Consider the following 25,310-nt stretch of genomic DNA (forward strand, 5'->3'; position numbering starts at 1 on the left):
AGGGCAGTGGGCATCAGTGGGAGAGCACATTTTCAGTGTATACCAGTGGGAGGGCAGTTACGAACAGCTCTCACTTTCCCCTCTAAGTTTTAGGTCAGGGTCAAAAATAAGAAAAATTGGTATATCAGCCTTCAAAACAGGTTTTGTGATGATTTTGAGAAATTCATGAAATTTACCAGTTGGCGGCACCTGTAGATTGACCTGTAGAAGTGAAGGCAAAGAAGCTGTTCTGAGACAACCAACCCATGTCAACAAAAAATTGAAAAAATCATGAACGTACTAAACAACATATCCAGTATATGTTATGTGACTAAGAAAAAGCATGAAACACACAAAAAGTGTTTATATTATATGTTCTGTTTAAGAAAAACCAAAAAAGAAAAATCAAAAAAAAAAAAAAAAAAATCCGACCTACCTACCCAACTTTGAAGTCATCCCGCCCGTTGAACAGCTTTTTTTTTTTTTTTGGCCTAATTGAAAATTACCAATCATGTAAATTATTTACATCAGGTCGGAGTTCAAACTCATACAACATATTTTGAATACAGCACAACACAACTGCTTTTGTTCAGTTGCAAATATGTGAATTCTTTCTTAACACGGTTTGACGTAGGCAAAAGTTCTTTCTCCCAAGAATTCACAATGGATCATTCAGGGTATTGGACAATGAGCCTGCATGCAATATACAATGCTTGGAGGGGGACATATTTGTGAGAAAATGTCATTGAACCATATCTAAGCAATGTGCCACTGCAGTAAAACTTTGAACTTTGAACTCTCAAGCAATGTTTACTGTACTTAGTTTGTAGTGTTGACTATCATCACCAGACATCTTTGTAAATAAAAAACAACAGATCTTTATTCAATCCTTGTTTGAAACTAGTTGTATATAATGTTATTTTTGATGTAAAATTTTGTAACCAGATAAAGTCCATTGTGAATATAAATGAACGATTTCTGTGATTTACAATTAAATGACAATTTGCAATAAAGTTATTTTATGAAAGTAGCATTCCATTGAGAAGCACTTGATGTTTTAGAGTATTTTGTTTGGAATTTTTGCAGAGAGTCTCTGGCACAGCTGATAAACTGAATGAGATTACAGTACAAAACAAAGACTGACATTTGATTTAAACAAAACAGGCTTTATTCAGATTATGCAGTAATTTATCAATCTTCCATCTTCCTTTGGAAAATTTCTGGTATTGTTAATTACTGAAAACAGGAATACTTATATGTAAAGAAATACTTATTCAGGATTAGCACACTATGTGGCTGTTATTTACAAAATTGAGAGGTGAAAAAAATTCAGATTTGTGAGATTTGTGACTTTTCTATATCACAAAAGTGCAAACTTCATACTTTTTTTGATACAGTTCACAAAACCTACCAGAGATTATAAAGTCACTGCTCAATGAAGTAAAGAACTGATTTCCTTGAAATAAAACACTGACTGAAAGAGAAACCACAACTTATTAATAATAATTGCCAGGAAACTATGTCACTAAATAAGAGTGTTGTAAATATATGCCACTACACACATACATTTGATTTTGATTTTGATTTTGATTTGACTGCCACTGAACAAACCGTTGGCAATTACTCAAACATCAAGGTGATCCCTCAACTCGGCCTCGTCACACTCCAATTTATCCAACAGGTGATGGGTTTCCAAGTAAATCTGTAGAAAAAAGAAACAACAGGTTTGCCTGTGTATAGCGATTTCTAATCAGTATCGCAACATCTAGTTTGGATGTCGTCAATTTTGTGGAGACAGTGCAATGATTGATAGCTACACTCCTATCAGCTGAGTTGATGACTCATACAAGTGCAAAACTCTCATAACTGATACTTTTGGCAGAATTACTCGATCTCTGCCCTCCAAAAAAACCACTTAGAATGTTTGTAACTTGGCCTAAAATTTAAATTCAATCAATTATTGAATAAATATTTATTGGTTAATGCTTCAAAAACTAAAATTGCCAAACAATGTTTTTCTGGTGCAGTTGTCAAATACAGAATTTTAACCCTTTCACCGCCATGGTTTGGCCCAAACATATTGTTATCTGTGGTGAGTGTGGACCTGTTCACAGGGATTAGGGGTGAAACAGGTTAAAGAGACTACACTTTCCCACTGTACTGATTTGTCATAAGAGACACATTTGAAAGTAAAATCCCCAATGTTGAACTGCTATGTTGCTATTGTCTGTCTCATTTGATATTATAGACCAAATACAGTGCAGATGACTGAACGCTGAGAATCAGTCTAGATTATAACACCCGACATCCGCAGTCTGTATTCTAATTCGTCAACTGATAGTCACGTGGGATGCATTCTTTTTGTGCTGATCCAGGTAAATGAGGTTATCAGGCATCAGTTGTCCGAGCCGTTGCCTGTCAGGCATCAGTTCTGACAACTGATGCCCTAACTTCAAAAACAAATGTAAACAAAGAGGTCATGTGCGGCTGAGTGAAACAATGGTCAAGAAATTTCTCAGTTTATCCTACTTTCTGAAGGAGAACTTAATACTCTAGTTTCCAACAAGGACTTGAAATGTACAAAAACGATAATCAAAAGTGCATTGAACGTTTTGTAGAAGTACTGCAACGCTGTCGGGAAAAACTTTGCCCATGACAAACCAAACACTCCAACACCATGTGTTACACACTATATGCTCCAAGCTTTGTAATTGCATATGTTACATTATTATACATGACTGTTAATGAGGTGTATTATAATCACATATACTAGCCATATGTCTGTAACCCCTTGGGCCAGTGAGTCACCCCCTCAAACAGGCTGTTTCCCTTGGCAATCGGCCTCGGGAAAGTCTGCTTTTGGGGGTGACTCTCAGTCTTTCGGGTATAGACATGTGCTGTTACCTTCATGGCCAATCATTATCATTATAGTGAACTACAGTCAACATTTGAAGATGATAGTGGTGTAGGAAAAGGTTTTTGATACATACCTTCAGTTTCAATGTTCCTTCTTTCATAGTATTTTTGGCAGACTGGTTAGCTGGCGGAGTCTCTGCATTGTGTTGGTAATACAGATTTACTAACTTCACACCATCTTCAACTCTGTAAAGATGAATAAAACAGCAATTTATTCAAAAGGAGTCAGTAGAGTATGTCTGGACACATGTATATTTAACCCTTTGAACCCAGCTCAGAAAAAAAAGTCTGTATGATGTCATAGGTCACCAGGGGGTCAGGGTGCAAAGGGTTAAGAGCAATTAATGAATCTTACGAGACAAGGGGTTCCTAATGATCAACTTACCCATTTGTTTCTAACAACTTGCAAAGCATGCCATCAATGTTCTTGGTCTTTGCTAGGTAGTTCTGGAATGCCTCACAGTGCGGTGTTGACATCAATGTAGCATAGTTTTCTGTGCAGACAATGTTATCAAAGACTGTGCTGACAATCTGAGTGACAAAAATCAAATTGAAAAGATGTGATGATGCTGTTATCTGTTCAATGGAGGGACCACACAATGGGAGAGCCCTGTCAATAAAGGGCTGTATGAAAGATACAATATTGCACACATTTTTAGATGTCAGACATACATTACAATTATAACATGCACCATTTCAGTTACTGTATCAAGTAAGTAAACATTACAGCTGAAGATGCACTGCTTTGCATATTGATCTGATGTCATTGTTATGACATTCAGCATATCACATTTCATATACATTCAAGACAGTGTGACACTGCTCTAGCCATCACTTTCCAGTTTAGGTTCAACTCAAAGCTTTGTTTGACTGTACATTCTGAAGAATATTTTTTTGTGTGGTGAATAGAGTAAAGGTGTTAGAAGAATAGAGATACAGCCCATATCAGAAATGTTCACCAGACTACTCACCTGATCTATCTGTGGTAGAAACAATCTCTTCAATGACAGTTTGTGAATCTGATCCAGTATAACTGCATGGCAACCAGAGCTTAGCAACGTCTAGCACAGAGACAGAAAATATTCAATAAGAGCACAGCAATGTCCAGTAATAGAGACAGAAAACATTTGAAGAAGTTGAAACAGGTGTATGAAAGTTCTGTGTAATAAAAGAGTTTGAGCAAATTCAGCGTTGCAGCAAGGACACGCCCTTGCAACAATGTCCCCAAAACGGAACCCGTTGTCCGGCATTCTCGCGCACTGTGGGTCACCTCAGGTGCACTCATGAGTCAACTTAGTTCAATGGGTGTAGTCTGCAAGTAATATCTAGTATTGACAATGGCCTTTGTTTTGCATGATTATTTTGAGGCTTATATTTATGTACTTTCAAAGCTGTGATTAAAAGTAACTGAAATGCTGCACTTGGTTGTAGTCCGACTGAGCTCTGATTGGAGGCAGATACAGTATCCTGATACAATTGCCTAAATTAAAGCATATATAGTGACGCGGTCTTGGTAGCTTGAATTTTGTTTTGTGAAACTTATTATAAAAGAATGTAAAATTTGATCGATAACAAATACATGTTGTGCCTAAAATGTGCAAAAATGTCCCCCAAAATAAACCGTAGTGGGACATAGTGTCCCTAATGGTTTTAAATTCCTGGTGTCCCTAATGGTTTTAAATTCTTGGCTGTATAACATTGCAGATTTTTAAACAACCAATAACTGGCTTGTGTGTGTCATATTTTCTAGTATATAAAATAAGATATCTATCACTAGTTAAAAAATGAAATGGTAAAGTTCAAAGGTTATTCAGATGTATCATGTATTGATTTAAGAGTGATATTATAATGTTATTCACTTATATAAGCCTCTCAGCATTAAAACATTAGGACACAAGAATGTTGATGTCTTATTGTCTGTGGTGAACATTCACCCGCCATGCATTGTACACGCAATTATAGTATATGCAGCTATATAAAACTGGAATTCATGTATGCTAAAAATGCAGTACAGATGTTTTTGACATTTTCTAACAGCATCCAGTTATTGGTATGGTGGATGTTTCTATATGCAAACATCCCAAGTATACTCTGTCACACTGTGAAATGTACCTGTATCTGCCGTTTCTTCTTCTCTGTGTGACTGACCAGCAGCAGACACGCCAAGGCATGTGATGTCATCTGTAACCGTAGAAACTGCCTGGAAAATTCTATCATGTCCATGTCAGATATCACAGGACAGCTGAAATCAAGCACCCCACCAATGAGATCTATGTTAATTACACCAATAATCACAAATCTGCAGCAGCATTTCAGGGTTGAAATTGCTGCTGGCATTGTGAAGCCTTTCAGTTATGAAATTTACAAAATGAAATTTTATAAACTTTCTGATGTATCATATTTTTAACAAATATATGCACATACATCCAATTCTTTACAACTTATCTGTTCTGACAATTTCTGTGATAACTAGTATGTTCTTAGATATCTTTCAAACCCTGACAGATATGATTTGACTACATTTGATATCATCTAGAGGCAAAATTCTCAGGGCAGAGAGAAAGCATGCAGGGGCATGTGATGTGATGACTTACCACAGAAGTAACAGCAGGGATTCATGACAAACTTTCTCCTGTTCATCATTCAGTGGTGGAGAAACTGTGAAGTAATAAAAGTAAACTCTGTTCAGTGCAGCCACTCCATATGGGACAACAATCAGGGATTATTTAAAGAGACTTGAAAACCACAGTCTGCACTATTGATCTGTGCAAATTTTAGTCTGCGCTTGGAAGAAACTGCTGGAAATTGATGTATCATTATCTAATTGTAACAATGCTCTCTCGGAGAAAGCACATATAAATATTTTGTCACTTTTGGTCTGTTTTGATGCACTGTTCTCAATCTGCACTCCAATCAAGCTTGAAACTTGCCTGAGGCAAATGTGCAGTGGCTAAAGAGGTTAAAGCCCCAATAGCTGTAACTCTTGAAATTGTTGACCTCAAATATCTTCCTATTCTCTCCTGGTTTTCTCTGAATTCTACCCTCTGAATGGATATGGGCTTTTTACTGCATTAGGAAACCATTCCTTTGTGAAATATTTGACAAGTAAATTCAAATTTAACAGTCATTTTGATTTCCCACCATTTTCAAAAATTTGTAGCATTACAATGGAAACAGAACATACAATGTCACAGTTGAATTACACTGGACTACTCTGTGCAGTTTATGTGAAGATTTCAGTGCAGATATGCACAGTATCCATGATTTTTGCTTTTCCACATGGGGCTGTGATTTAATATTTGGGCAAACATTTAATTGCAGTGTAATCTTTATCTTGTTCAAACCTGCATGTATAGTCCCAGCGGGTAGTTAATAATAAGTGTATGCACACACCTAAATTAGTACATTTTCACAAAACGTAGTTTAGCTTGAAAGTAAAATCATAAAAATAATGCTAAAAGATACAGCTAGTGGGGCTTTTAGGCTGATAGGTAGATTGCAATTATACACAGCAACAAAAGTTGTCGTAAACTAAGGCTATTGTGCAGCTGATTGGCTGTATGCAAATGATTCATTAATATTGTGATATTCAGCCAATCACAAGCTACAAAGTCCTGACACACTGCAGATTGCCAGAAGGCTGGTCCAGGTGATTTCTGGTTTCCCACCTAGCTTGATTAGTTGAGCCATAGACAGTTTTCCCTGATGAACGTAAGATTTCAATCATCGAACATCAAAGATATCATTCAGAAAATGAACTGCATTGTGAACAATGACAGCAAAATGTGCATAACCATGGTCTGTGTTCACAACTCTGTCCATGGAGAGAGAAAACAGTATATTCAAGTACTATGTTTCACCTAGAATGTTAATGTTTTGATGATACAAATTAGTTTGTAAAACACTCATCAGTGGCATGTATGACCCACAGTGTCTGAGTCATGTAAAAGTCAATGGTATACATACCTGCAGTGAGTGGTTGAAGAATTACTGATCTCCAGCTTCTGACAAGGCAAGGAACTTGCCAAAGTTCTTGTATGGCGGAAAGTTTGACAATCACATATTTCAGATAATTCATCTGATAAATGAAATGGAGGAAAAATATCAAAAAAATATAACAAATATTACAATCTCAAAATGAATACATGATATAATTTAATATGATATGGTTCAACCTTAAGCTTTTGTATATGAGACTTTTGAAGATCAGGGCAATACAGATGTTGTAGGTAATATGGAGTTTTTAGCAAACATATGTATCACCAGAATTTTACATACTGGTATGAATACTGTTTTAGACTTGAACGGATTTGACAACTGATTGAAAATGAACTTGACAGTCTTGATCATTCAGTACATCAGTATGGTATCTCTGCCAAGTGTGGTCATTGAAAGCTGTTCCGTCACTGTAATTTTCAGTTATCCATACATGGTACAATAGACGATGTTCCACTGATTGCGAGATCTCGCGAGACTTTAATACATGCCCGTAGAAACAGGTTTCCAGCTTAGTAATACAAGTCAAACTTTGTATGGAACTAGAAAAAGTGCAGAACTGAGCAAAGATTGCAACTTCATATATTTTATGCAGTGTTTAACGTAATTAGCGACTTGTCCTGTTTTACGCAGTTTGTCCTGTGTTGCGAGAACACGTCCACTGCGAACCACATATTCTCGCGATATCTCGGAATGTCTCGCACGGTTCGGAACATGGTCAATTGTTTAAGCCATATTTACATGTAGCATATCAATGACATATGTATAGTTTTGGAGAGGAATACATATACTCACCGTATTGAAGACCAGGAATTGTTGTAGTAAACCATTCCACAGTTGTATATCATTAATCTTATACTGCAAACACAGATCACTGATCAACCTTACAGCCTTGAAAAAAGATGTTAAAAGGAAATTTTATAAGGCATTTGCCATTCATGAAATACAATACAGCAAGAGACATTCTCCCTTTTCACAATATGCAATGACAAATTCACCACTTTGTGTCTATTTTTTTACTTCAGACCAGGATAGACATAAATTACATAACCATAAAGATGAGTATGGTTTTACCACAAAAATCTACAAAAAACCCACAAAAATTCTACTGTTCTTGGGGTTTGGATATCAACATGAAATATATGACCAACCATGACCGAAAGTTGCTGATGAACTACAGTTAAAATTCAAGAACAGGAGCACCCATGAGTTTACACAAGAGCACCTGCCAAAATTGTTCACTCACGAGAAATCAGCTTGATATCCTTATTTTATATTGTACAAATTCTAAATAGACATCTTTCTGTTCTCTTGTCTCTGGTATGGGTGCATACATGCCTGATAAAGTACACATTAACACAACACTGAGTGTGAAGATTTAGAATCATTCACATTACTGATCACATTACCTTTGGTTCATGGTTATGGTTTCTCCAAAGTCTTCTGACAAGTTCAACTTTATTACAACTTGTAAATTCATCAACACTCATTGTGATGTTCAGCGTTTCAAGCTGTGTCATATACAGATAGGTCTGCAAACACTCCCTGTAGAAAAATGTATCCCATACCAAAAGTCTGTCACAATGCTGTACGAGTCTTTGTGTATATACATGTACAGTAGGTATGTTCTAGAGTAGAACAGCCGAACAGCCGTACGTTTTCAAAGTTGTACAAGAGCATGATCACTGGTATTTAAACAAGATTTGGGAGGTTACATTAGCAGTACCTGAGTTTAGATGCAGATACCAATGCAATCTTCTCTATGTCTCTATCCTTCAGCAAGGCAAATAAGCATCTAATAGCTCTCACACGACTGGCAATGGATAAACCAGAGTGCTGTAAGAGAAAACACTGGAAGGTTAGCATTGACAAGAAGCTGTTTATCATGACAATTTTACATACATGATGAAAGTACCCGTCCACAGACTGATACGATAGCTATTTATTTGGCAGAGGTACATTGCTGTTCTACCATCTAAAACATGTCAAGCCATTTTGACATTTCAGTAAAATGCCTTTCATACAAAAAGTGCATTATATGTGTCTAGGATGTCACACTTCTTTTGTTTTCCTAAATCTAAGTAATAACTGTACATTGTCAAGTGCAACTGTTGTTTTGCTTGTCTTTAAAACCAAACATGACACCCTAAAGTTAGCAGTCAATTTATTTTGCCACATCCATTTTTAGGTCTTTGTGACATCACCAACATTTGTACCATGATTCAGCATATGCAATATCTGTACTCTGGCCCCTCCCCTTCAAAAAGACCATGTAATTAAAGTGTGACATGTTTAACTTCAGCACTCAACTGATTGGTTAATCTAATGTCACTTTTTGTTGCATCAAAGCGCTATCAGGGTATTGTCTACAACTGAACTTATATGCATGCCATGATACCATGGTACCTTGAAACAATACTGTGATGCCACTGAGACCTCTTTCTCTAGAATGAAAGACAACAACGTAAACAATATGCAGTGTTGTACCTCAGAGATTGACTTTACGAGAGAACTGGCATTCTGTTCAACTTCACCATATTGTAGAAGGTAAACAACCCTGTATATAGGGAGAAAGCTTGTGTCAATCTGTCACTGTAACTTAAACTACTACTGAAGTGGAACAGTAGAAAGAACTGAAGAAGTATGGAAGTAGGAAGTAGATTCCAAAGTCAATCACCATCACTTGAAATGTACAAAACACATCGGCATTTGTGTTGAGGAACATAGTGATGAACTGTTCTAGCTAAGGTAAGGCAGTTCTCATTGAAACACTTACAAACACATTCACAGAAAAACTAGCTGATCAGAAGTTTGAGTATCTGTAGTGTTAATACTGTACAAATAATTTCAAAGATGACAATGGAAAGTCAAAGGTTAAAACAAACAACTAGCAACTGTGTGCAAGAAGCATAACGGGCTGAAAATCAAGTACTTTGTACATGTATGAGAACTTATATTACTAGTAACAAACCTTCTAAAACTGCGTTCATCTTCTGTCATTTCAATCGGCTCAGAATCAAACAATATCTGGATAAAGATGATACACAAAGTGAATTTCAACAGACTGATGACACTCAAAATATGGTCATAACTTTGGCATGAAAACAGTTTGAGTGACAAATCAACGTATGATAACCAAACCATAGGAATGCCTGCCAAGCAGCTTCAAAAAGGACACCAATATCACACAAATTACCATCCTTGTGACATGTCTAGGAGACACAAAGTGGTAATACCTGAATTTCATCAAGCTATTGAATAAACATCAGCAAAGAAATAATTACTTTCATTATATGCTTATATTTGTACGAATATCTTGTTTTTAATTTATTTTTTTCACAGACGTTTTCTGGAACTTACATTTTTGAAAAACTGAATTTTGAAGAACATCTCTTTTGTACCTATGACATCTCAAAAAGTCAAAGTTTGACATAACTACCAAATTCAGACAATTGAAAAGATGGATAATTAATTAAAGTGAAACTTGTAGAGGGTAGTTTGTACATTCATTGAAAACCTACTACTTTTGATGAAATACACTCTTTTTCATCTATCATCGAACGCTCAACTTCATGTGAATGTTGATACATCTCATGAATTCATCAGTATGTTTCCTTTGAAACTTCATGAGTTGATAAGGAACTTCCTAAGAAGTTCCAGACGCTGGCGCGACAAGTTTATGTAAACATAGATACTTTGTAGCTGACTGGAACTTCCTCAAAGAGTTCACCGCCTCAACAGCTACAAACTCACCAGACTAGACAAAACGTCGCCAACAAATAAAACTTGCTGGGGCACACAACACGGGTGCGCCACATTTATTTTCGCTTACATAGAATGCAAAGTGGTTTCGTTGGTTTGTACACAGACAATCTATGGTTTGTACATGGTACCAATGAGTGTTGTACGTGAAAATGTCATCGGAATTTGTGTTTATTATAATGTTCACTTCCAATACTATCAGAAGTCTCGTGTTCACGATCAACAAATGTCAACTTCGAGTCCAGTTCTACTGCTATTTTTAGCCATGCTGAAAGAAAAGTAAATATCATGCTCTGCACTGTGTGCAGTAGACTGTCGACAGTCCCTCGTGCCTTCTTTTGACTGAATCACTTTATTATTAGTGCGGTAGCAATCCAACATAGGCGATCGAGCGCCGAACGTGCGAGGTCGAGTGCCGAAGGATTGTTGTACAAGCAAATACCGGAAGCTACGCCAATACGCGAGACCAAGCGACTGGCGAGTCTATGTGTGCAGAGTCCTGGCCGACACAGAAATGCTTTAAAATGTGTGAAATTGGAAACTAAGATTCACATTTCAAGAGACAAACAAGAATTGTAGTCGAACTTTCATTTTGAGAGTCAACATCGCGCTGGTTCATTTCCGGCACAAATGTATATGCGTAACTTATCGTGACGATTATGAATGATGATGGTCCCAAATGAAACCACTTTCTTTCGCAAAGAAACGACAAGCACCGGGAGTAATGTTTGCTATGGCATAAGCAGTCGCTAGTTCAGTGAACCTGTACGCAAAATCTTGATTAGATCTAAGCTCACTCTTTATAGTTGAAACACGGCTCGCAAGCGTTGAACTGGGTGGTAAATCAGTCGAACCCTTTCTCATGCAATGGTCGTTGGGATTTTGTTCAACACATCGCGAGTGGTGGAAACCATAATCACACAGTCACCGACGGCCAAACACGGATTTCCAAAATTACCTGTAACTTGAACAGCCTCATCGAAAAGGTTCAGTAACTCCAACCCGTTTGATGGTCCAACGATCACATCGGAATGATCGACACCCGTAGCACTGACAAGGAGGTTGATCGTGTATGTAGCGTTCGATGCATGCCATTGTATTTCAACTGCCGGTGTTCCGATTTCTGCGTGTCCAAAACGACGATTGCCTGAAGTTCGGATCACCAAAGACTCATCAAACCAATGAATTTGATTTATATTGTAGTCAGAAACAGTTTCTATGAACTCCAGTGTATATTGTTCGATAGCTGGAGTCATTGATTTGGCGGCAAGACTTGATATTTTCTTTCGACTCATGCTCAGGTATTTGGTTATCGCCTGGTGGATTGTCGCCAGCGATGGCACGTTTTAATTATCAAGAAGTTTTCTTCTGATTTCGTGTAAGTAAATACTTGGCTGCCGCCTTTTGTATAACTCGATCGATATGTTGGAGAACGTTGTCCATAACTCTGGTGCGTTCTCTCACTGGTCTATCACCGGCTGCGTTCAGGGAGCCTGTTCTCTCGTACTTACAGCAGATACTGTTCACAGTCAGCTACAAAGTATCTATGTTTACATAAACTTGTCGCGCCAGCGTCTGGAACTTCTTAGAAAGTTCCTTATCAACTCATGAAGTTTCAAAGGAAACACACTGATGAATTCATGAGATGTATCAATATTCACATGAAGTTGAGCGTTCGATGATAGATGAAAAAGAGTGTAAGTATGATGAGTGCAATCCCTTGGGAGGAAAAGAGATGTACAAGAAATTTTCAAAAGTTACACAGGGAGACAAATGTGACATGTTTCACCCTTGAAAAAAAGAACCACACAGAAAGAATCCTGCAAAATAGGGTAGTCAACAGGTATACAACTTACATCATCAGAAGTATCAGTTTTGCAGATTTGTGGAGGCATCCATTTGTCAAAGAGTATCTGTCTGATCTTCTGTACAGTACAATCTGTAGCTGCAGCAATCTTATCGGCTGCTGTGTGAATGTCTTGGAAAAAATCAGAAAAATAAAATCAACTGAAAAGAAACTTATGATCATCACGAGATCTGCAGTATGTTAGAAAATTTTCTCAAAAGGCAATACTTCTCATAAGGCCTGTAAAAAATGGATTGATTATACTATTACAACCTGAAATTTTTTTAAAGTCAGAATTAAGTTGAATTTTTGCATCATAATATTCTGCTTATGAATTTCACAGCCGCATGTTTCAGATCATTAACTTTGAACAAAAACTTGTACAACGTTCAACAAAAGTTCAGATTTCAATGTTTCAAGCCTCATCCATTTGCTTGTGATTTTTCAAAGCTAACTCAGGAAAGATTTACTGAGTGTATTTCTGTTGACTAGGATTACCTGGGAAGTCTGTGGAATGAGCAGATCCCCTCTCCTCGATACTCTTGTGTTCATAGAGCTGGAATATGAGTCTGGCTGGATTATTGGCCAGCATCAAGTAGGCGGGATCAGCCAGGTTGTATTTGTAGAGTACTTGCTCTGTTGACAGTCTCTTGTAGACGTCTGTCAGCTTGTCATAGGTGTGAGTGGCAATTTCATTTGTCTTTGGCTGTGGAGTATCAAAGGATCATGCACAAATTGAGATTCATCTTGATATTACTTTCTGTAGTGGGATTCTATATGTTGTCATCAACAGATAATAAAAATACCGCAATTATACGGTGTCGCTCAAATTTGATCAGAATTGGTACATACCAGTATGGGTACCAAAGATCAACAATAAATGTTGTTTATCTGTTCAGTGCAGGAAAATTCTACGTTGATGTTATGACAATGATTTCTGCACAGTACAACCAGAAAAACAACAAGAAATATTTAAACCAGAAAAACAAGAATGACAAAAGTAATTAAGGTCTGAAACTTTAGGTACTGAAGGTCAACTTTAGCAACATGCATAGCAGAAAGGCAGCTAGCCCCCCTTAGTTTGACCATAGACGGTCTTCCTCCCCTCTACTGATGGTCTTCCTCCCCTCTACTGTCTATGGTTTGAGCAGGTCTGTTAATATGTAACAGTTCATAAACAATGACAGGAAATGACTCAAGTCAGTGGAGTAAGATTGTTTCAAGCCTGTTTCAGAATTTCGCTTTTTCTTACCTCATTTGCACATTTTTGACACTGATGTGTTCATTTGGACAAATTCACATCTCAACCCCTACATCTACCTGTACACCAAATACTAAGACAGTAGCTTTGGCGGCATGGGAGCCTTTGTGTGTGACGGACATACGTCCGCACATACCCAACGTCCGCACATACCCACAAATATACAGACAGTTAGACTCATCATATAAGCTCTTTTTGGTATTTATATATAAAACCAAATATGAGCTAAAAATCATGGTTAAAAGGGCAGAAATTATGAATGATGACCATGTTCAAAGACAGGAGTGTTTTCAGAAATGTAGGAACCCACACAAATATGGATGCAACCCTACTTGCAAATAGTCACAAACAACAGATACATTTTGCGCTACATGGACTGGCAGAGGTAACTGTTGGATGAGTCTCTCATGGTTGGTTTGCAATCAGTCTTCTTCAATTTACTTTTGTCCAATTCTAGATGCATACATCCATTAAAAGAGACTACAACTGATCGTAATTTCATCATATTTCTTCTCTGAAACAAAAACGTTGTCTTATATTTCGTCATATTATAAAAGTATGTTGAAGCAGACAGCATTGGCTTTGCCAACGTAACATATTATGAGCAATGTTTGTGTTGGCAAATGAATTGTAGCCCAGGATTAAACCCACTTGTCAACAATAACATTGGACATAACATACATACAGGCTGTATTGACAAGTTGTACACAAGACATTTTGATGTGATTGTGGGAGTAGAAAAAGAAACAGTGTTTTACGAACAGAAAAAAAAATGCTGAAAAACAATAGCGATTAAAGCTAATGGAGCCACATAGGATTTAATGCAACTTTTGAAATTCAGTTGTACATTATAATCACAAATGAAAGTTATCACCTCAAACTCCCACTATTTTTTAGGGCAAACACCATAACAAAACAAGCAACATATAAACGCTTATATAGCCCTGTAATTTTATATATTATGCCTGAATACATGGGTTTATGTGCCGGCGAGCAGGTGACAATTTGCCCATGCCAGGAGGGCAAATTGTCTCCTGCTGCGAGGGCACATAAACCCATGCATTCAGGTAATAATATTTTTTACATGCTTTTATACACAGTTAACGCTATATGACATTTACATGCAGGGCATTTTTAAACAATTTTACCATTACCGATGAGCATCAAACAGATTTACATGAAAGTCAAAACAGCAATGCGCGCATGGATATTTTACATTTAGTGTTAGGCGTCTACTTTGATTTCGAAAACGTGCAAGGGCTTCACCAGATAAGGTAACCATGGAAACCGGTCAGAACATCGTTCACATGGCCCGCTGACTCCCCGGATGTTCCTATTCAAATAAATGCACTGATTTGCACTCACATCAAGGCCAGTAATAAAGCATAGAAGCCCACATGCACATCAGACCTTAGGATTCCATGAGCTGCTTCCATTATACATATCCTCAATGCTGAAAGGTACGTGACAGTAGGTCGAAGGTTATCACACAAATTCATATCAAATTTACTTCCTTTCAGAATTGTGTATGCACTCTACCACAAAGTGCTGTATACGGCAAATCACAACTATAAATCAGCAGAAGACGGCGACAGACAGAAGACAAGCCTTTGTACAGTTGAGAGCAAAGTTCACCCAAATTCTGCTAAATAAACTTCCGGCTCCATGCCACAATGAAATAGTCAGTACAATTTGTGTTAGAAAGAAGGGCTACTGAAGAAGAGTCATCTCGATATACTAAATCTTCATCTAAATCTTAGTTAAATATGTAATAGACAACCAAACTTCACCATAATCAAACATCACATCACCAGTGTACATCTTACATTTGCATAAATTAAGTTTTGTGTATTTTGATACAGCTAAATAACACCAATGTACAAAATTGATAGCACGTGTGATAGTTTGTCACACTCGTAAATGGACTCAAGACACTACATCATCCTTCCCCTGCTGTACAGCATACTAAACTATCGGTATGACAAATGTTTAACAGTAGTTTGATCAAACTCAAACTTAAGGGGTATTAAGTTTTGAAATGTCTACAGATACCATGAACTGGATACACACTTACAGCAAGTACAGAAAGACTAATGGACATCATTAATGGCTACAGCACATGGTGTCCATATAATACTGGTAGCCTATTCAAACAATATCCCTTGAATTCAAACATTTTAACACAATGAAACTTTGTCACTCTTGGTTTATATAGTTATTTGTTCAAGTGATAAATAACACCATAAATGGGCATATATACAGGCGACATGGTAGGAATCAAGGCTGTTTTTTTTCTTCCAGGTTTTGAATTCCCATATATGTATAATATCTGAAACCATGTTTATCAGTCTCAGCCATGACATCATCATGATTTGCATAAACTAGAACATATTAAAGGGCCTATGACATGATTACCAAAGTTTAACTCAGCTAGGGGACCTGTTTATGGATTGCATTTTCTCTCAGTTCGGAAAGATATGCGCGAATGGTGAAATTTGACTCCTATTTCATGGTGATTAGGAGGCCTCTTCGCACCCGAGCCAGGCAGCGGTATTTGCATATTGACCAACAGGTACAATTGACGTCATTTGTATCACGCTATTGTCACAAAAGTGTATTTAGCGGTCCTTGCATAACAGTCCAGTTGCAGGGACTTATCAAGTTGCTTCCAGCGAGGACAGTGTTGACCAGAATTCAGAAAGTGATTTCGAGGGGAATTAGCTTGAAGGCGCATAGGCAACCCAAGCATCCGGGACAAGTGGTTCCAAATCAGAGTCAGATTCTGACTCTGAAGAACAAAGCGCGAGTGGACAAAGCAATAGAATGCTCGGGACAGATTTGAAAGTACGATGAGGCTACGTTTCATTTCTTTGTATGAAATAAGACAGTATCAGTCTCAGTTTGAACTTTTCACGGTTGAATTTATTTTATAAAAAGTGGAGCAATCCCGCGCCTGAGTGTTTCGATTCAATGCATTGCATGTTGTAGCTGCAGTACAGTACACTCAGTGTGACAGTTTTCGGACGACCTCAGTTTTCGGACATTCAATCACACGCTGTTCGTCGGACTCACTTCGCTCCGCAATGATAGCATTTTACAAGTTGTGTGACCTCATATTAAGTGAAGTGATACTGCTGTCCCGTTTTGGATAGTTTGTTTAGTAGAAGCTATTTCGGGCTATACAAATTTGGTGAAATTAGCCAGACCATACGATAAAAGGTGCCAAAAGTAACAAAGAGACAGCCCATATGTCCGGTAGGTAAGCGCCAAACACGTCGAAATATGGTTATGTCGTCTATAAAACGTAACTAATTATAACGAAATATTTACATTAAGTTTTTTAAACACATCGAAAATTAAAATTGGGGTTTTGAAGTTTCAAATTATCAACATATAGCCCCTAATCACTTTCCAAATACAACGTCCGATTACTGAGATAGCGGTCCGATTACTATGCACTCAACACGGGGTCAAAAATTTGCAACTTGACCCCTAAATACCACTTTCGTCGTGTGAACAGTTTGAGGATAAACACAAAAAGTTTCAAATGTATGGTAATGAGACTTTGTAGTGCTCGTCATTTATGAAACGGCTTTGGGAGAAATTCACTACCCTTTCCAAAAACTATCACTCTTAGTGTAGCTGTGTTGGACGTCAACCTTTGACAGCACTATCATTTCCTTGGAGCACGAGACAAAGGGTGCAATCGACCCACGTTCTCGTGCATTTTCAGAGCAAACGAATCCTACAAAAGTGATGCGTTAGGCCTATTTTGTACATGTTTGTACATGTTTTGCTGAAGAAAAACAAAGAAAGCTTGTCGCCGCATTGTCGGGTCGCCATTTTGAATCGCCGTCTTCACCGTTCACGATTGTGTAGAGACGGGAAGCTTCCTGCCGCACAAATGTTTCCCGATGAATGAGAATGTGACATCGACTGTCATCCTTCTTGTAATGTTTATTTCCCATATTTGGCACAAAAGCATAGTACACCTAATCAGATAGCCTGACAAGTCATTTTAATTTCAGTCATTTTAATTTACTCGATTAGCCGTACGCGGCATGTGGCCATTGGTGATCTCCTGAAAAGACCATGTCACTACAGCAAACTAAACACTAAGCTTACAATGTTCTCTGTTCTCTATTCTGGGTGTACGTTCTTAGCAAAGGAAGCCTTGCCTCACACCCTTACGGACATGACATTGTGAAGGTGTGAAAGACTGTTTGCCCGTATTAAGATAAGTCTTTGGCTCAACTTCGAAAAGCTGAAAAAAGTTGAATGAGTTGGGCTAGGGGTACATGTCCACCGGTAACTTTTACTTGCATTTATCTGGACAAGGAGGGGGGGCGGCGATACGCAATGCAAGACAGTGAGTGACGTAAGCTAACTTCAAGACCCAAAGCGTGATTTTAGGTTTGGTTGTATGGGCATGTCATAGGCCCTTTAATGTTGTGATCAGACAGTTAATACAGGAGGTCTTCAGATGCTTTTCACAGAGTGAAGGCTTCTGTCTCATAACATTTCTTGCCAGAGCATTCACTAATAAGTCAACTTCAACTCATCTTTGAAATGCCACTCAGCTCTTTCTGACTATGTAAGGTGAGGTGGAAGGAGAATGCCCTCAGAGATGACTGACCTTCCTGTCCACCCTCCACTTCTCAAAATTAGAGTGAACTACAGGCATTTTATAGTCTCTGCATACTGTATTCATAATTAAAAGTGATGATGACATTACTAAAACCATGATTTTCTTCATTTTTGACATTGAAGTATCCCCATGAAGTTATTGAAACACCTATCATTGTTCATCTGGCTACAATGTTGCATCATTGCTACTTTGTATCAACTTTCAACATGTTTGGCTGAGGAGCAGACTGTAAACTCTCACAGTGGAATACAACAATCTGAAAGCCAAGACTTTGAGACCGGTCAATCTCAAACCCAACAATGTACAAACTCTATACATGGAATCCCTGGTGTTCCAGGTAATTACTGTAAGTTTTCTAGCTGGAAAAAAAAGTTTATGGCAAGACCATTATCATCTTCTAAGCAACTCCAGAAAACTTATTCTTCAGCCTGCTTGAATTGTTTTTTTACATAAAACACATGCAAGAAAGAAATGAGCATCTTGAAGTCACTGTTTCAATTTAAATCTGCACTGATGAGATAATCATTTGTCATGACAACTGATGTATTTTTTTATGATAACATTTCCAGGAATACCTGGCAGTAATGGCCCTGTAGGACCAGTAGGTCCTCCTGGTCTTAAAGGTCAAGATGGTCAAATTGGACGAAGGGGATCCAAAGGTGACACTGGACCACCAGGTCACAATGGTGAGAAAGGAAGTCCTGGTCCAAAAGGTCACAGTGGACATCCTGGACCACCAGGACAGCAAGGTCAGAAGGGAAGCAAAGGTCAGCCTGGAGAAGTACTACAACATCCAAGTAGAATGGCGTTTTCTGCTGCAAAGACTTCATCAATGGGACAAGTATCAAGTGAAACAACTGTCATCTATAATAGAGTTATCTCTAATGTAGGCAATGGTTATAATACATCTACTGGTAAATTTACCTGCACTGTTAGTGGTGTTTATTTCTTTATGATTTCAGCATCGAGCTATACTTCTTCTAATTTGTACCTATGCTTGATGAAAAATAGTCAGATACTGGCATGTGTGATGGAGAGGCGTTCTTCAAGTGGACTTCGTGGTTCAGCTTGTAACAGTGTAATCATAGAGTTGCAGGATGGTGATGAAGTGTGGGTCAGACTTGGCAGTGGACATGCTTTGTTTAGTGATGGTAATAAATACACAACCTTTACTGGGTATCTCTTGTATCAAAATTCCTAAAAAAATGATCAGAAATGTTGCATCATACCAATTAATTTATTTCAGCTACTTTAAGATGAAAATTAGTGATGGCAAATCATGGTCTGATTTGGAGCAGATTTCCTGGTTTTCTTGGGCAAAGTCATGTTACATTTTATCTTTAAAAATAGTGTTGTCTTACATGTAGAATGTTTTGGAGAGCTTTAGTGAGCTGTTCATATCTTATCTTTACCCACAGTTTAAAGGTAGAATGCACCTCAGGTACAGATATTCAAGATCTCAAACTTTTAAATATTCTTTTGGCCTACCCCTTTTTGAGGGGTATCATTTGGAAGCTTTCGGAGTAAACAAAGTTTTCACAAGCTTAGTTTTGTGAAAATCAGAAAGTTTATTTTACCAATATAGATAAAAGACAGGGATGGTGGCCATGTGGAATTTCAAATATCCAGAAATATTGGGCACTTTGTTTCTCTAGAACCTAAATTACACAGTGACCCAATTTTTATTCTTGATTCTGAAAGTGGATGGTTGAAAGTTTGCTTGAAGGTTTGAGCAAAAGTTAGAGTTTCAATTTTGAGGCGCAAACTACTTTATACACACATTTGGGTGCTTCTGATTGCTGACAGATTGACTCTGTTTTTTCTATTGGATATTATTCTAGCCTGCTGCATTTGATGTCTTAAAATAGCCTATGTATTCATTCAACTTCAATAGATACAAAGACTATATAGAATTTATCAGTACAATAAACAGGAAACTATCCTTGACTGCACATCAAAATAGCTTCTAAACTCTCTGCTCCCATTTCATCAAAATGAACAAGAAAGATAAACACATATGTGTACAATGCACTCTGGAACAGATATTTGGACTCTCAAATTTGTACAATTCCTTTCTGATCTACCACTTATGAGGGCTCATTTTTAAGTTCTTGCAGTAAGAAATATTTCAGTTTTTTGAATTTTGATCCCCCACACATATAACACAGGGATGGCAGCCATTTTGAATTTCAAATATTAGGTAATCTGTTTCTCCATGAGTACCAAATTTGCACAGTGACCCCTGATTTTTACTCTTGATCTTGAATTGAAAGTGGATGGTTGGAAGTTTGATTGAGCAAAGTTTAAGCAAAAGATTGAGTCTTTCACTTTAAAGGGCACACTTCTATAAACAAGTAAAATGTCTGTTGATTACTTTTTGGAGATGTTTTATACAATGTGAGAAAACAAGTCCAACACATTTAAATATGTATCAGACTATAAACCTCATTCTTCAAGAAAATGCCCACCAAATTTCAAAGATCTTGAACAAACTGAGCTGTTTTAAAGAAAATATATGTTTGAGCATACCAGACAAAAATTTCCCTAAATTTTCACTTGAAATTTGACAATCAGAACAAGAACCAAAGAACTAAGAACCAAAAGAACCAAGCTCTGCCATACCTGTGTATTGAAGTCCATGCTACATGGTCAAGAAGACTATAAATGACACAACTGTCATCTATAATACAGTTTTCTCTAATGTAGGCAATGGTTATAATACATCTACTGGTAAATTTACCTGCACTGTTAGTGGTGTTTATTTCTTCATGATTTCAGCATTGAGAGATACTGCTCATCATTTGTACCCATGCTTGATGAAAAATAGTGAGAGACGGGTATGTGTGTTTGCCTATCATACTTCAAGCAGATCACATGTTTCAGCTTGTAACAGTGTAATCGTGATGAAGTGTTGGCAAGACTTGGCAGTGGATGTGGTTTGTACAATGCATACACCACCTTTAATTGCTGGGTACCTCTTGAACAAAAATTCTTGAAAAGTTCAAACAGCTATGGGGCCATTAAACTGCATTTTGAGGCAACAATAACTCAAACAAAAATGGATTCAAAGTTTGAATTACTGTCTCCTTCATTACTTTATACTATTAAATACAAACATTCCAAAGTGGTACGATCAATGACATTTTGATGAAGTTTTAAAGCCCCATCTCAAAACAGACCTCTTGAGTCTTTGATGATTTTGCATTATAGATTTTCTTTGAGTATAATATTATGTAATTTGGTCTCTGTAAGGAGTCTTTCACTCCCATGTAAAAATGCTGCTTGCATTGAAGCCATGGAATGCCATCAGTCTTTGGGCTGAGGGTGCAAAGTAGGTGTACCGGTATCTTCTATCATTCATTATACCCAGGCTCAAAATACTTTTTTTCAACTACCGGTACCTGTCCTGGACATGGACAAGTCAAAATAAAAGTGCCTGTCCCAGTGAGAAAAGTACCTGTCCAAAATGGCATAATTTATTCTAAGAAACTATACTAATTTCAACTCACCTGAGACAATGTCCAGAGAAATTGAATGTAATTTTAATTAGTTTGATAGGAAGTTTTTGACAGAACACAACGAGTGAATCTGGGAAAATTCAACAAACTCATGTCTGTATTGTACAGGGGTTTTGTTAAAAAGCCGGCCACCGGCCATATGGCCGGCTGTAAGGCGATCACGGCCGCCTGTTATTACCTGAAAATCATGTAATTGTTGTGCCGCTTACAGGAATGAATAGCTGGTAACAAATACAGCATATCGGCAAAAGTTTACAATGATCTGTATCCTAAATGCTGAATTACTTGTTTTCAACACTTTTGCAGGGTTTTCAGTGAAAATTTTTTTGTTCGCTCGCATTCGTTGATCGCCTGATGCCTCGCTAAGCTTACAGATTTACGTACCGGTACAGCACAGAACACGTCTACACAACGTACACAGGGTGGTTGGAGGTTAGGGGTCATTGAGCGTGTGCAGTAACGCAACATTGCGTCGGCCATGAGATGTGGGTTAAGTGACTCAGTTGGGTCGAAATGGAGAAATACAGACGGGTTGATGAAGAAAGGTACAGCCGATGGCAATTTCTCAGATCATATTGATACTTATGCGGCGTTTTATGAATATTTATCGGGAAATGTTTCTTCTGAATGCATCAGCAATCGCCTACCGCGATCCATGGCCGTGGATTGTAAAATGTAAACAACACCTTGCCTGACATTGGTAGTCGACGTTCGTTCTCGGATTTTAATGATTTTGTTTAAGTGATGGGAGCTTAACGTTTGACTTGCTTTAACTCTGTGGGCATATAAATATCAAAACTGAATAAATTGAAGGTGTAAACTTTAGCAGACTGTGACGTTTAGCGGTAGGCTGTAGCACAGTTGTTTCAGGGTTCATACACTTCAAGTAAATCAAAATTCCAGGACTTTCCAGGAGTTTTTTTGCCATTTTCCAGGAGTATTTGTGGTTGAAAAATGCCATTTTCCAGGAGTGTTTGCACAATAAAGCGTGCAATTTTAATAAGAATCATATACTAATTGTTTCTAATGTTTTCCTTGTCCACAAAACTTCAGCCCATAAGACATCATTTTGCTGACAAATGCAGTCAATGACGAGTTGACAGGTTTTGACGGTGATGACATCTTGAATAACATCGCTGACGATTGAGACAGTAAGTGAGGCTACCCACAATTCTCCATGATCTGTACACACGTAGATCACTCACTGAACTGAAGCAAATTTCTTCTGTACACAGAACAATATTTAAAAATTCTGGCAACATAGTTCTGATCATCATAATTTTCTGATTTTTCACTTTGAATAATGAGATGATAAACCCCTTTTCCTCGGAGGAGATAGCAATTTTGTAATTTTGTCGACATAGATTTTTGACAGCCATACACAATATTTCAAGGAAACAGAGAGAATAAGTTGCATCTGTGTTGGCAAAGAAAGAGTATTGATTTTTTAATGTTCGTAACAAAGGAAATTTGCATGTCTGACAGGTGGTATGATGAGACCATCTTAGTTGCTGATAACTTTATCTTGACAAGTGTGCAATTTTTAACACCTCCAAACATCGACTTCTCATTCAATTTACTCTTGAATTTTAAACATAATCAATAATTTAGGAACACAATGTCAACAAATAATCCTGAATTTAAATTGTAAGTTAAAAATTGTTAAGAAAGTGATAAAATTGAAAAAGCCTTGAGTAAAAAATGTCTGAGTGAACAAATCAAGGGGAATTGTGGGTAGCCTCACTTACTGTGCAGTTGCGAGTGTGGTGTCAGGAAAGATAAACTCAGGGAAGGCTTAGAATTAGTCGACGACTTTACATTTGATGAAGATCGGGCAAAGAAATCATTAATTTTTTATTTACTTGCTCCTGTTTTTTCCTACCAGAGCTCGATGTTTGCTCCTGTAGCTATAGCATGGCTTTTCATAGCTCCGCGTTTGATGCTATGTGTTCCCTGCATTATATTATAAAGCGTCCCACTACAGCCCTGCTGAGGTCCATAGACACGCGGTCCCACTTTGGACCGCACACAAAAAACTACTTTTCTAACTACTTTCGGCCGAAATCAACTCGATTCCAATCTATGCCTACCCGAATCACTCAACCGCTCACAGACTGCAAAAAAGAACTGTTCGCATGACGTCAAAAACCATAAGTTTGCTGGAATGCACGGTGAAGGGCACAAAGGCCGGCAATATCTCGCATGAATGTGCCGAATGGCAAGCCACGGGAACACGGAGCATCATACGTAGTGCTAGGCTTTCCGATACATCGAAAGTCTTTTCACAAAGTTTGCATCTTGCCGCGAATTTATCTTGCGCCCGCTCAAGCCATCCTACGTACTCGGGCTGTTTCAACCAATGATCGCTGAATAAACACTTTGCAGGAGGCATTGCTGTGACTGGTGACCCGAACAAGCTTTAAATTTCAACACGGTCCCTCCACAACCTACTCATGCATACTTCGATGTCACTGTACGTGCGTGCAAAACCATGGATAATGGAATACACAACATGGTCTCGCCCACGCTAGTACAAGGGACCCCTTTACGACATTTTAAGAAACACTACTACGCTTTCCAAATTTTGTCTCGGGAGGGCTCCCCACCTGTCGCAAAACATCTTTTCGCATTTTTGCAATTTTGACGTTCGACAATTATTGTTTGACGTTCGCCTTTACGATCAGGCCGTTCTCGACCGTGTGCGATCGTAACTAGCGATTTTCCAGGAGTTTTCCAGGAGTAAATTTTGATTTTCCAGGAGTTTCCAGGAGTTTCCAGGAGTGGTTTTAAATTCCAGGACTTTCCAGGACTTTCCAGGAGCGTACGAACCCTGACAGTTGTCATACACGGCAATACAGGAAGTTGGTAAATGGAATAGCCGGCCATGGCCTCTATTGGCCTGCACGTATCGCTAAGTTCGAAGACGGATTCCCGCACCAAAAGCCACGATAATGCATTCAATAAGCCTGCATCGATATTGCTTCCAATCATCTCTGAATTCATATCTTCTATGCTTTTTGTGTTGAAGACGATGCATTTTTGAGTGTGGTTTCCACGGGATCCATGCTTTCAACATAAAACGAACACTTTTTAACAACAGCTGGTGTTGATGATTTGAAAGTAGCGGCACTGTGATCCAGGCTATCTAATATTGGACCCTGATTGTTTGAAACATGAAGTAGAAATGCCGAGCGACTGGGGACTAGTGTACTAAGGTCAAAGTCAAAATTCATAGAAATTTTCATACTCTTCTAACAACAATCATTGGAAATGACTATTTTCAGTAGTGAACTATAGAGGCAAACTGCATCCTAAATTGTACAAGTGAGATTACAATAGCTGCTGAAGTTCTTTGGCTGGATGCAGATTCCTTTTCTGAATGCA

The 25,310-nt window shown here is 37.9% G+C and overlaps 2 protein-coding genes across 4 annotated transcripts in view; one reads left to right on the forward strand and one right to left on the reverse strand.

The window, feature by feature from the left end:
- Positions 1 to 359: 359 nt before the first annotated feature.
- The window catches only part of LOC139150316 (kinetochore-associated protein 1-like), a 45,432-nt gene continuing 20,481 nt past the window's right edge, over positions 360 to 25,310 (reverse strand). For all 3 annotated transcript variants that reach the window (XM_070722612.1, XM_070722611.1, XM_070722610.1), the window contains exons 28-41: positions 12,998 to 13,205; positions 12,510 to 12,631; positions 9,863 to 9,918; positions 9,379 to 9,448; positions 8,618 to 8,727; positions 8,301 to 8,436; positions 7,687 to 7,782; positions 6,862 to 6,973; positions 5,490 to 5,553; positions 5,008 to 5,137; positions 3,867 to 3,956; positions 3,281 to 3,426; positions 2,970 to 3,081; positions 360 to 1,681 (exon numbers count right to left, since the gene is read on the reverse strand). In XM_070722612.1, coding sequence (XP_070578713.1) covers positions 1,604 to 1,681; positions 2,970 to 3,081; positions 3,281 to 3,426; positions 3,867 to 3,956; positions 5,008 to 5,137; positions 5,490 to 5,553; positions 6,862 to 6,973; positions 7,687 to 7,782; positions 8,301 to 8,436; positions 8,618 to 8,727; positions 9,379 to 9,448; positions 9,863 to 9,918; positions 12,510 to 12,631; positions 12,998 to 13,205 — 1,530 coding nt within the window. In that variant the 3' untranslated portion in view covers positions 360 to 1,603. The remainder of the gene's footprint in view (positions 1,682 to 2,969; positions 3,082 to 3,280; positions 3,427 to 3,866; positions 3,957 to 5,007; positions 5,138 to 5,489; positions 5,554 to 6,861; positions 6,974 to 7,686; positions 7,783 to 8,300; positions 8,437 to 8,617; positions 8,728 to 9,378; positions 9,449 to 9,862; positions 9,919 to 12,509; positions 12,632 to 12,997; positions 13,206 to 25,310) is intronic.
- On the forward strand, positions 15,110 to 22,200 carry LOC139150320 (complement C1q tumor necrosis factor-related protein 5-like). The gene is made up of 3 exons (XM_070722618.1): positions 15,110 to 15,220; positions 18,531 to 18,745; positions 18,978 to 22,200. The coding sequence occupies exons 2-3, from the start codon at positions 18,538 to 18,540 to the stop codon at positions 19,607 to 19,609; spliced, it is 840 nt and encodes a 279-aa protein (XP_070578719.1). The 5' UTR covers positions 15,110 to 15,220; positions 18,531 to 18,537; the 3' UTR covers positions 19,610 to 22,200.

This window comes from Ptychodera flava, chromosome 14, assembly GCF_041260155.1.
Source record: "Ptychodera flava strain L36383 chromosome 14, AS_Pfla_20210202, whole genome shotgun sequence".
In the NCBI taxonomy this organism is placed as follows: Eukaryota; Metazoa; Hemichordata; class Enteropneusta; family Ptychoderidae; genus Ptychodera; species Ptychodera flava.